The sequence below is a fragment of the Cicer arietinum genome, chromosome 7 (assembly GCF_000331145.2).
Source record: "Cicer arietinum cultivar CDC Frontier isolate Library 1 chromosome 7, Cicar.CDCFrontier_v2.0, whole genome shotgun sequence".
NCBI lineage: Eukaryota > Viridiplantae > Streptophyta > Magnoliopsida > Fabales > Fabaceae > Cicer > Cicer arietinum.
Window position 1 is genome coordinate 8,247,575 of NC_021166.2, and position 12,884 is coordinate 8,260,458.

The 12,884-nt window shown below is 27.9% G+C and overlaps 2 protein-coding genes across 2 annotated transcripts in view; one reads left to right on the top strand and one right to left on the bottom strand.

Moving 5' to 3' along the window:
- The window catches only part of LOC101502065 (galactoside 2-alpha-L-fucosyltransferase), a 3,557-nt gene extending 2,969 nt beyond the window's left edge, over positions 1–588 (top strand). Inside the window, exon 3 of the mRNA XM_004508667.4 lies at positions 1–588. Within this exon, the coding sequence (XP_004508724.1) occupies positions 1–473 (473 nt within the window). The 3' untranslated portion in view covers positions 474–588.
- A 10,817-nt stretch (positions 589–11,405) lies between these two features.
- The window catches only part of NAC57 (NAC domain-containing protein), a 2,350-nt gene continuing 871 nt past the window's right edge, over positions 11,406–12,884 (bottom strand). Inside the window, exons 2-3 of the mRNA XM_004508668.4 lie at positions 12,604–12,881; positions 11,406–12,310 (exon numbers count right to left, since the gene is read on the bottom strand). Coding sequence (XP_004508725.1) covers positions 11,720–12,310; positions 12,604–12,881 — 869 coding nt within the window. The 3' untranslated portion in view covers positions 11,406–11,719. The remainder of the gene's footprint in view (positions 12,311–12,603; positions 12,882–12,884) is intronic.

The window sequence follows — 12,884 nt, forward strand, 5'->3', positions numbered from 1 at the left end:
CAGCAGGAACACCAAAGTCAAAAGCTATACTAATGACATCCTTAAGCTCTGGTTACTTTGAAAAGGTAAGAGACATGTATTGGGAATATCCTACAATGACAGGAGAAGTGGTTGGCATTTACCAACCAAGCCATGAAGGATATCAACAAACACAGAAGCAGATTCACAACCAAAAAGCTTGGGCAGAAATGTATCTCTTAAGCTTAACTGATGTGTTGGTTACTAGCTCATGGTCTACTTTCGGCTACGTGGCTCAGGGACTTGGAGGTTTAAAACCATGGATACTCTACAAACCTGAGAATCGAACAGCCCCGAATCCTCCTTGTCAACGGGCCATGTCAATGGAGCCATGTTTTCATGCTCCTCCCTTCTATGACTGCAAGGCTAAAAGAGGAACCGACACCGGTGCACTTGTTCCACATGTAAGGCATTGTGAGGATATGAGTTGGGGCCTTAAGCTTGTAGACAGTTAATTTTACTTAGCCAGCTATGACTTATGCTACTGTACTGCCAAACTCACTAAGTTTTGCAAATTTTGTTGTACAATAGAATGAGTAATTTCCTCAAATATCTTTTTGTCCCAAAGAACTTTAAGCGTGTGGAAGTTTACAAACAAACATACTATAATTGGGTAATCTACAATTTTGTATCACTGACATGTCACATGTTAACCAAGACTATCTTTGATTCATGTGAAAGTGAGCAGGTAGAAAATGACATTTGAGTTTAAACTAAAGTTTGCATCGTTCCATTCGGGTGGAAAGTAAGTCAAAAGCCTAAACCCAACCCTTACTTACAAAAATATTTCATAATTGCTTAACGATTGTATTTTTTTGCGATAAACTTGTGCTGGAAAAGTGTTCATTTTTTGTGGGCTTCGATTTAAGCCCGATGATTGACCGGACAAGGATCGTCGTACCAAATGGACCACTGTTCTAATTAATGGATTCACATTTAGGAGCTTATTTTTCCACCTCCACATATATTTTGGAAATACACATCTAGAAAAAAATATAATTTTTTGGTCCTCCCAATATGTATTTCCAAACAAAAAATAACTTTTTTGCCCTTTGAATTTGTTCATTTCATGGAGAGACATCATAAGTTATAGACCAGCAAAAATAGAAAATAATTCTGATCTGATATACTTTGTTCTCTTGTATTCTAACGTTGTTGTCCTGGGTTTAGTCCTCCATTCAATAACAATTACTAATATCATTAACATGTTATAACAACACACAATTAGCTTTCTCTATTATTTAGCTGAAGATCAACACATTCTTGCAAAGTTAGTGGGAATATACACATCACAATAGTAAATAGGAAAGTAATGGAGAATCAAAATCAACTTAAAATGTCATTATCAATGAAGAATATTATTGATCTCATGTACTTGCACAAAGTTGAGAAAATGAAAAGTTGGGAGGCACATCTCCATCGTATCATATTCGAATCATTTCCACACCAAGTCAAAAAGATTAGAGTGGAGCTTTTGGAAAGTGCCAAGAAAAACGACAATTGTATATATTTTTTTAAAGCATGGTTCCGTATTGCATTCCAATTAATCAACGCATTTAAATACAGAAATACTATACGATCCACATATTGGAGAATACTCCGGTACTTTCTACAAAAACTTATCACTCATCAAGAATAATAATCTCCAACGAATCCTTTTATAATTAAATGCGTTCCAATAGTGAAAATAACATGTATAGTTGTCGATGATGTTTTAACTCTTCATTCGTTATGAATCTTTTTCTATTTGGATAAATTGAATTAAGATTTGATCGAGTAAAAATTATTATAAATGTGTATTCTCAAATACGTATATTATACTTGATAAGTGTCCTTTAGACATAATTTTGAGGTTATTCTAATTGTTTATTCTATAATGTGTGTTTAGTTTTGTGATCAAGATGTTTGATTCTATCAACATCTCTTGTTGCAAACTTGCAAGAGGTCATAATTGGGTTGCCATGAAGCAAAATTGTATACATTCCAATTGACTACTTCGATATTTTATTATTTTTATATTTTAGAATTATCAAAGTTGCATGTGACTTTGTATTTCCTTCAACTTATTTTATATCAAATAGATCAACTTTTTTTAACAATTTTTCTAGTATTTAAGCCGGAGGGAGTACAACTTTATACATATATTACAATTTACAACATTTTCGAATGGACAATGATAAAAAATAGACTCAAATTTTAAGTGAGTCTACAATATGATATTTTCTAGTGGAAATCGCCCCAACAATAACTTTCATTTGTGAACTCTTGAGATGATGACAAATTTTCACTTTGTGTTGGCATGAAATAATGGCCATCAAAATTAAAGATTGATAGTATCTTGAACCGTGTATGAGATCTCAATTCTCAAGTGATGTAAAAGGTCGTGGTGCCATGATAATGATGGCAAGAAGAATGAAATATTTTGCTAGAACCAATTAATATTATGCAAGAAGTCAAGAACATGAATGATGTGAGGTTTTTCACCTTTAATTGTCTAAGCATATGCCCTTGGGATTTAATAGTTGTGGTAAACCCCGAAATACTGTATACTCATTAAAAGCCAATAGACCTTAATAAGAAGAAAAACAAACCAAATCAAAAATTGAACCGACAAAGGATTTTTTGTTCCCAGTGATCGAGATACTTTATTTCATGTATGGTAATTTAATTTGAGAGTTATTGTTTGAGATCAAGGAGAATTCTAAAATACTAGGTGGTCAATTGGATTTGAAAATTATTTAAATTCCAACAACCATATACAGACAGATGTTGTTTCATGAAAATAGAAGTGTACGGTAATTTAACCAATAATTAAAATTGAGAAAGTGACTTGATCAATGATGTTCTTTTCATAAAAATAAAAGAAAATAAATATGTGTCTCTCAAAAGTAAAATTGTCGAACTACATCAATCAAATCATCATCTTAATTTAAAGAACGACGATGTTTGTCAATTTTTATTTATGAGAAATCTCGTCAATCATTTTGAAAATTTTGAGTGATTTTTAGACACGTTTTCTAAGTAAACCACATCATGTGTTGGTCCACCGAAATACTAACTAACAAATGATACTGAAAATCAAGACAATGAAAAAAGTATTGTATGTTTGGTTTAAATTGATAATACATTAAGAGAAAAAAAGTACTTTTTTATATGTAGTTTCTAACTTTACGTTGGATACGCTCCTTAAGGCTTTGTTTGACTGAGTTATTTTTCATCCCTTCAACTTAAAAGAAGAAGTTAGGTCAAACAACAATATTTCTAAAATTTTTTTAATTATGAATGAAATTTATTTTTTATGTATAAAAAAATAGATGTAAGGAATTTTTCAAAAAGTAATTGAGATGAGTTTCTCAAATCTTGTTCGAGCTTTTTGTTGTCAAAAAGATTTCATTACCATTTCACACTTTACATATTTTTTTTCCAGTGATTTTACTCTATACATTTTTTATTACATAATAAAAATCATATGATTTTTTATTGAACTTTTTTTTTATCATTATACATTCAAAAGTATTTTTTGATAAATATCAAATTAATGCATGAGAAAAAGGGTTATGTAATATCAATATAAATTAATTTTATAACTATAAACGTCATAATTAAAAAATTAGTCAATGAATGGTTTGAGATTTGATTATAAATTTTACACTTTGAATGCATCATCATTAAACCTTTAATACATTTTGTCATATATATATATATATATATATGAGAAGAGTATTTAAACATAAACCATATCAGGAATAAAATATTTTAATCAAACTTAATTTTTCAAAATAAAGTTTAATCAAACATAATTTTGTAAACTTCAATCCAAGAATATTCTAAAATAATAATGATATTACAAATTGAAATCATGTTCACGGTGGACCCTGCTCCTTAAGTTTAATTGGCCATACTATATCTAAAAGTTGACCATCTTAGTTTAGTGGCTTGGTGTAAGAAAGTTGAAATGCAATTTACCGGATTATATATGGACACATGTAACCACATGAACTTGTTACCATCAAAGATTGTCACATATGCCTTTAGAAGTTTTGGTGACGAATAATCACTACCAAGAGTCCACGTATTACGAACCATTCCTTTCTCGAACAAAAGTCCAACAAATATGGTTCAATTCAAGCCCCAATTGGATTTCCCCAAGGTGAGGTTGTAACTTAAATCATACTAGTATTTTCTAAATCATAACATTAATTCTCCATAGCCAATTATATGCTTCCATATTGCTATCTAAATGATGGATGAATGCGTACCAATGGGGTCCTTTTTACTAATAGTTTATTTATGCTTTAAAGGAATGTATTAACTAACCATATAATTGCTTTTTGTAGGCAAATGGACTTTTCTTTCAAAATGTCTCGCTCTTGTACCAAATCATAGTCATTTTGTGTGGTAATAGGCCAATATTGAAACGAGGGTAAAATAGACATTTCAAAAATCAGGCTGGATTAATATCATAATACTTTACACAAAATATCAAATTTGACATCTCAATTCCTGCTAATCGTTTATATCTTTCTCATTTAAAATAATTTTCGCTTACTTTATATGTATACCATCTTGGAAGTATATGTACAAAACAGACCCAAATTAAGTGGTTTCAATGGTGTGAAATAATTGACATTACCTTTTCTTTGAGTAAATAATTGACACTACCTAATCACAGAAGGAATTAATATTGTGGTTAGCCAAGCATGAAATTGACACGCTGGAAAAATGATTTTTTTTAGGTGTCGTTACCTATGACATTTTGTTTTTGTACTTTTTCATTTTTTATTAGTCATTTGCTCTATTTACCCATATATAATATAAATATAATGTGAGGATTAAAGTAAAGTTGGATTCGTGATTTTATTGCTTTATAAGTATAATTAGAAGATCTTTTTACCAACTAAGGGTGGTCTCACAAAGGCATGAAATTCAAATGACCTCATGGTAGGTAATATAGAAATATCTATAAACTATTTTTTAATTATGAGTGACTTTTTTAATTATAAATAATTGAAAATGATTTTTTTAGTATAAATAATATTTTGTTTAGAATATTATATTGTGTCCAAAATTATTATGTAAGAACCCTACAATTAGCCCAATTTTTTCAATTGAAGAATGTTTAAATGTTACTTCATTTGTTCTATTTTAAGATAATCGTTTAAAACTTTAGTATAGTAGTTTTCTGTGTGAAGGAACGTGAAAAAGATATAGTTTTTAATACTGCTTACAATTTTAGTGTAAGAAACTAAGAATGATGAAATATAACTAGTTTTTTAGACTTCACAAAAATATTACACTATTTAAAGTTTTAGCATGTGATAATTTTCTCCACGTGAACATCAGTGTATTATATATTAAGTTAACTAAATTATTTGTACTAATATATTTATCTTTTAAATTTAATAAATTATTTTTTAAAATTTATTTATTTGAATTAAAATTAAAATCATTATTAACTCATAAGTTCATAATTCATAACTTTTCTCTCGCAAAACCGCTCAACCTTTAAAGAAAATTATTTTCTTTTGTCTTCCTTCCATCACGGTGAGAATAACTTTTTACTGTCTTTCCACTATTGCGAGAAAATCCCCCTCTAATTTGCACGTGTTTACGTCGATATCGTCTTGGTGTCATCGACCACGTACCGTCATCCTTGCGCCATCGTTTTCAAGTTCATCTTTAATTCTTAATAAACCAACGACAGAGATAGACGATGCAGAACGAATGAGAGACATGAAATAACGAAGGAAGGAGACGACTGAGCGACAGTGTAATGGAGAGATAACAAATAGAGAGAAGAAACTCGATTATTTTTTGTATATAGTTTAATAAATAAATATTAGTTATTTTAAAATAGAACAAAAATATAAAACTTCAAAATTTAGTGGTGTTAAATTTAAAATATGATCAAACTAATATATAGTAATTGGACCATATGATAAATTGGATTGTACTCACAAAAAAAACTAAACCAATTAAATGGTTCATGAATTGAACCACATATTAAAACAAACCAATTAATCAAACTTAATTCAAAAACTAGTTTAACAAATTTAATTTTTTTTAATCTCAATTAAGATTTTTATATAAAAAAAAAATTAAATTATTTTTTTCTTAGAAAAATTTTGAAAAAAAAATCAAATTTTTTAACTTTTTTACAAAAAATAATCGAAACACTTTTTTCTTTAAAATTTTTATCGATAAATTTTGTATATCTATTTTTTTCAAAAATAATTTCAAAACATGGCAATTTTCAATTGTACATAGAAATCCCCTTAACATATAAGTACATAAATAAGAGCAACCCCTGTGTTAATGTTTTCGCTCGGTGTGTAAGAGTGTAGCAACAAATTACCATTTTTCTCTTGATTCATTTGATTAGAGTCCCTTAACGTTGTTTCAATAAACAGCCTATTAATTCAAGGTGTGAGTGATTAAATTTTATCTAGATTAAAAACGTGATGAATATTAAATATATAATAGTAGTGTTGTTTTAAGATTTTGAGGAAAAATATAATGTCAAAATCTCTTAAGATTCTAAAATATTTGACTCGTTGTTACTCTTAAGCTCCCACAAATGCTCGCCATATTCTCTAGTACTTCGTTACTAAGACAAAAATTCTCGCACAATTGAATATAGTATTATAGTGTGTGTTAAATATTCATTTGTGAGTAAAAATTATAAGGGGATTTCTATGAGTTATATTATTGGTTAAAAAAATTAATGAATTGGTTTAAAATAATGTGCCGGTATTTAGATTCTCATAATGAAAATCGACTGTATTATGATGATTGTCGTGTAAGAATAGTTTAATTAATTATAATGACTTTTGTGAAATAATGTTATTTAATAAAATGATAATATGTTATTATAAATGGGTGTGAATAACTTTTCTATAGTGGTAATTTGATGAGAGTAATTAACTCAAATCATTATGCCTTTTCTATATTTCTGTGGGCATGAGTCGTCAAAGAAGAGTCATGATAAATAATGGAAAACAAAAAATAGATAGAACAGATGGATGATGATTATTGCTCTCTATCGTTATTTTATCACGGAAGAAGACATTCCTTTATTGTATTTTTATGGGGTAATTAAAGGGAGAAGAGGTTGAAATGAATTATACTTTACAAAACTTAAGTTTAGTGTCTTAAAAATTTTCAAAGTTTAAATCTGACATATTGTATATTTATTTTTGAAGTATAAATCTTGATAGAAATCTGGTAGGATCTGTTAATTGATTTAAAAATATTTTTTATTTTAAATCTTTAAATAAGTAATTAATTATATCTTTAAATAATTTAACGAGTTAATATATATCAATAAAAATTAAGTTTTATTTTTATATCTAACATGACATTGTGAAGATTATGATTATATATACATACTTCAATTCTATTTTATAATAATACATTTAAATATGTTAAAAACTAAAAAAAATTAATATCCATGAATCATTATAAATTTATTATCTACAAGAAAATCAAATTTAATATAATAATTACAGTAACAATAAAAAATATTATTTATATTTATTTAAATAGGTCGATCTAATATGTTTAAAAAACTTATTATGTGACCTACAATATGACATTTATAATTAAATATATATATATTTTTTAATTTTTATTTTTATTTATTTAAAAGAAAAGTCTAATCGAACTTAAATCTGACATAGATTAAACTGTAAATTTACGTAGATCAATATGTCTTATTCATATTCTTCTCTTATTCCTATTCTAGTGGTAACCATTGATTTTAAGATCATGGTAATTTTTTTTATAGTGAACTTTAAATTAAAAACTAAAACTTACATACACAGTTCTAGTCATATTCATCATTCTTTATTGGCGGTCATTCACATAGTTTGTGATTTGTGAAGATGCAAGTCAAGTCACTTGGATTCATGTCTATAAAGAGGTTAATCAAATGAATGATACTATCGTGAAACATGGCTTGGATTTAGATTGAAACCTTAAGGTTATTGAATCCTTTCTTCTTTTCTTTCTAACTTTTATTGGTATATGTTGCCTGCATTGTTTTACCTATATATTTCTAGTATTTTCTTGTTGGACGGTCTCTTTGGAAGTAATCAAAATCAAACCGTGTGCTATTTTGATACGTCGGTTAAATGATTTTTTACTCAAAATTGATTCAAACCAAATCATAATATCAAATGTAAATATTAATTTCTTTTCTTCCAATCAAATCCCCGGAGATTTTTTTTCCTTCTACTTTCATTCAACTTTTCTTCGTATATAAAATAAAATTATATATTGAGTTAGATATATTTTTTAATTTTATAAAATTATGATATTTTAAATTTTATTTTTATAAAAAGTTAACTTTTAATTTTTATTTTAATTTTAGTCGAATTTTTTTGTGAGAGATTAAAAATATCAATTTTTTTATAATTTTTCAAAATTAAAACTTGATAGAAATAAATTTTTTAAATTTTATAAAGATTAAAAGTTTATTTACCTTATATATTTTTTACTTTATTTTCTTCTCATAGTTAGCTACTATTTTTTTTTTTTGAATAGGATGATTATACTTGATAGAAAGAAACTACGTACTATAGCTTTAATAGTTTTTTCTTGAAATGGAGAGAAACATTTTAACGTTGAACAAGAGACTCACGAAGGATTGGTTATTGCATAGCTAAACCTTCTGACCATTTAAATGATTTTATAATTGAATAAAAATAAAAATAAATAAGATTGATAACTGCCAATGGGTCCTAAGACACTCTTACTTAGGTGTCGACCGTTAAAAAGGCCTAACTTTCTCTCGAAACTGACATCATATCATACCACAGAGTGTGGGACACACCCCCACAATTACCAAGTTGCCTATGCTCGTCAGGGGCCAATGGAAACTGGCAAGTGGTAAGCCAATACACGTAAATTTCATGTGACAAAATGACCTCCACGACCTTAAAAAATTATCATTTACTCTGTATTAGGTCCAAGTTAGACTGTTGACTTTTTTTAAAAAATATAAATAAAATTAATTTTTTTAAATATTAAAAATGTCAAACTAAAAATCACAACAAAAATATTTAGTGTCTATCGTATTCATATTTTAAAAAAAAAATATATTTTTTAATTATTATTAGAAAAATGATATACAATAAAAAGGTACAAATATAAAAAACATACCAAATTATAGATTTAGTTTTTTCCATCCATACTCTTATGTTTTCCGTTAAGTATGAAAATGACTCTTTGACTAACCTTTACTAAACTAACAAGTCGCAGTTTGTGTGTTTCTTTAAAAAAAATATTTTGTAGTAAATATAATCACTCTTATTATTATTATTATATTAGATTTTAAATTTTATGTTAAATATAAGTAATTTGTTAACCTTTTAGTAATTCAATTATATTGATCTATAATAATTTTTTATATATTTAAATATATTATTAAAAAATATAACTAAAATATAATTTCATATAACATCAAATTCTTTAAAATAATATATTAAATAGTAAAATATTGAATTAACTTTATTGACATATTAATTTATTAGTCTATTTAAAATATGTATAATTATTTATTTAAAAATATTAATATAAAATAGATTTCTAAATAGATTAATAAATCATATCATACTTCATCCCTATAAAAAAAAAAACATACGATATGCCAAGGTAGCTAATATTATTTATTTTTTGTTTACGATATAGCTAGCTAGTTATAGAAATAGTAGTGTTGGATTTAATACTTTTTAAAATATGTACTCCGGGTCAGAGCGTCGCTTTCAAACTTGGAAGAGCCTCCTGGCATGTGCACCAATGCAATACGGGCTCGATGACTTTCTCATAGTTGAGTTTTCATATAACTCAAATTAATAATTACCCTGGTTGAAAGCAAATGTTTTACCTTTAACAACTTAAATCATATTTTAATACACCAATTTAAAAACTCAGAATGCACCTGACTCACTAATGTGATGCTATATGATGATAAGGTGGTTGGCATTTCTAAACTTTATACCATAATTGCACCAATCAAAGGATAGAGTCATTAAATTATAATACATCCATGAAAGTTAATTTTTTATTTCAATCTTATTCCAACAGTAAAAATATCCTAAATAAAATAAAACAGCCTCTAGGCCCATTGAGAAGGGGACCTAAAAAATTTAAGAAAGATAAGGGCCTTGGATTGGAGTGATGAAGAAAATGAAATATTAACAGCTGAGGTAAATTAGATAGAGTGAGTTGAGGGAATAAAAGTAAAAAAGACAAAATGCGAGTGTTTTCGTATAGCTGAGGATGAAAACGTGTAGGACTCAAATTGGTGGACTTTTGAGAGGATTTATCATGTGCCATAAATATAAACACCACATGGCCCTAAAGAGATACGTACATTGTATTTTTGGACAAAATAAGAAAAAGAAGATCAATGTTCTCATGTCATGCCATTACAGCTTCAAAACGGAATGCATGCATATCATGAAATGGGAAATGGATGATTTCACAAATTCAATTGAATCAATCAACGAACAATCACATATACGGACAAAATTAACCACTGTACATTTTTTTTAATAAATCTAATTCAATATGGATTTTAACGGAATCAAATTTAATTAAAAACCAAACTTACATCAAATTAAATATATAAATATATTAAATAAAATCATATCCATGTTCTTTTTTTAAATTTTATCTTATACTATGATTTTCTATTGGAGTCATATTGCGACTGGTCCTACCTGGATTTTATTATACTATGGCATATGTCATTTTCAATACCAATATGCTGGGGTTGCACTGGCATGGCTCAAATTCTTTGTTCTCACTTGACTTGTATCTTGACTACAAACTAAACACATCATATCACACATTTATTATTCTAAATTGATGAAAACAAAATCATTATTTGAGACTACCTTATATAATTAATTAGTGAATTAAGATGAATATTATACAGTAATTTTTTTTTTGTCAAGGTCTTCTCATCCTAATATCGATAATACTATTAGTTAATGGTGTGAATTCTAAACACTATAATGAATGATAGTCTTATTAATGTTTTAGGTGAAAAACGTTTGAATTTATAAATATGTTTGACAATGAATCAAACTATCTTGTCATAAAATAGAAAAAGGAGTGAAAAAAATCTATGAATAGTAACAATTTGTATAGATATTTTAGTACTAGATAAATACAGATAAATTATTTATCTAACATTTGTCTATGTTAAAATACGCTTATGAAACGCATATGTGTATTTTAAACTAAAGATATAATTGATTTGAGATATTATAATGTAATAATACATAGTCCCCACATTCTAAATCAATGTCACAATCTTAGCATTAGCTGCTGAAGTATAGAATATATACATACAAAATTACAAATCCAGAAAAGCAAGATCAACAAGCTAAAATACTTAATATTTTTTTAAAATCCAAGCTGACAAAAATTAATAATAATTATTCTGATGCTAGGCACAAGCCTATAGTACTATTATCAAACCACAAAAATCACCTTAATTTCACTACATAATAACATACCATAACATATGCTTCATTATAACATTTTTTAGATAATAAAATCTATACAAATAAACACAACACCATCAATTAATTTGCTTCTTTCTTCAGGTGTGAATATGCTTTAATGCACCTGATCTCATCAGAGTATCATTGTTCCTTTTTTTTTTCTTCTCATCTTATCAGAAAAGTTCTTAGTAATTCCACAAAGTACCATCCAAATCAACTGCAGCAGGTGGTGGACGATGGTGATTATTCTCAAAAGCCCTTCTACTCATATCAAAATTTGACACAACAGAAGATGTTTCAGCGTTCATATCAGTAGTTAAATCCGTTTCCTTAGAGACACTCACAATTTGCTGTCTCTCACTTTTGAAACCATTGTTTTCATACAAAGCTCTTAGGATTGCTTGGTCCTGCATACCACAAACAGAACTAGGAAATTGCAAATTACACCCAACTTGATTATTATTAGAGTATAGTGGATTTGAAGAAGTTGATATTAGTGGATTTGAAGAAACACCATAAATTGAGTTGTTGTTGGTGAAAGAATCAAAGATCCCTCCTTGGTTTCTTTGAACATCAATTGAATTGGAGAAGCAGGGCACGTAAGCTGAATCATTCAATTGTTTGATTTTCCCAATAGAATGAGATGAATCAGTAAGGGGTGGTAAAACAGAAGAACCCAAATCGTTACCAAGAGTGTCCAACCTCATTATCCCAGAAATATGTGTTTTTTTGCCAGCTGAACTCTTCTGAAACACCCTACAAATAACCCACTCATTCTGCAACATACAATCAAATTTCCATTAATATCAAATTATCAATCAACAAAAAAAAGTACTATTAGTGCGGTGCATGTTTAGAATCACTGTGAGTTTAATAAAATTATAGTGACACCATGATTTTATTGAAGCTCAAAAGTGTATTTTTGTTGTCAAAACCACATCAATTCATCGTAATTAGTCAAAATTACACTTTGAAACTTGAACAAAATGAAAGTGTGATCTTGATTTTGGTGGAACTCAGCGCAAATAAAAAAAAAAAGAGATGAAGAAGAGAATAAACAATTGAATACCTTTGCAGCTTTAGGAAGATTGTGAACAGAGAATTTACCCTCAAGTCTATATTCATGCATAACCCAATTACTTTTCTCTCCTTTAGGTGCTCTTCCTTTGTAAAAAACAAGAGTTTTCTTCATTCCAACCAACGATTTCCCTCTGAAAATCTCTTTATCTTTCCCAGTAGCTTTCCAATACCCTGCTTCTGTTGCTCTATTTGTCCTCAACCCTGTTGGGTATTTTCTGTCTCTCACACAGAAAAAGTACCATTCCTTTTCTCCCATTTTTGCTTTCCCTA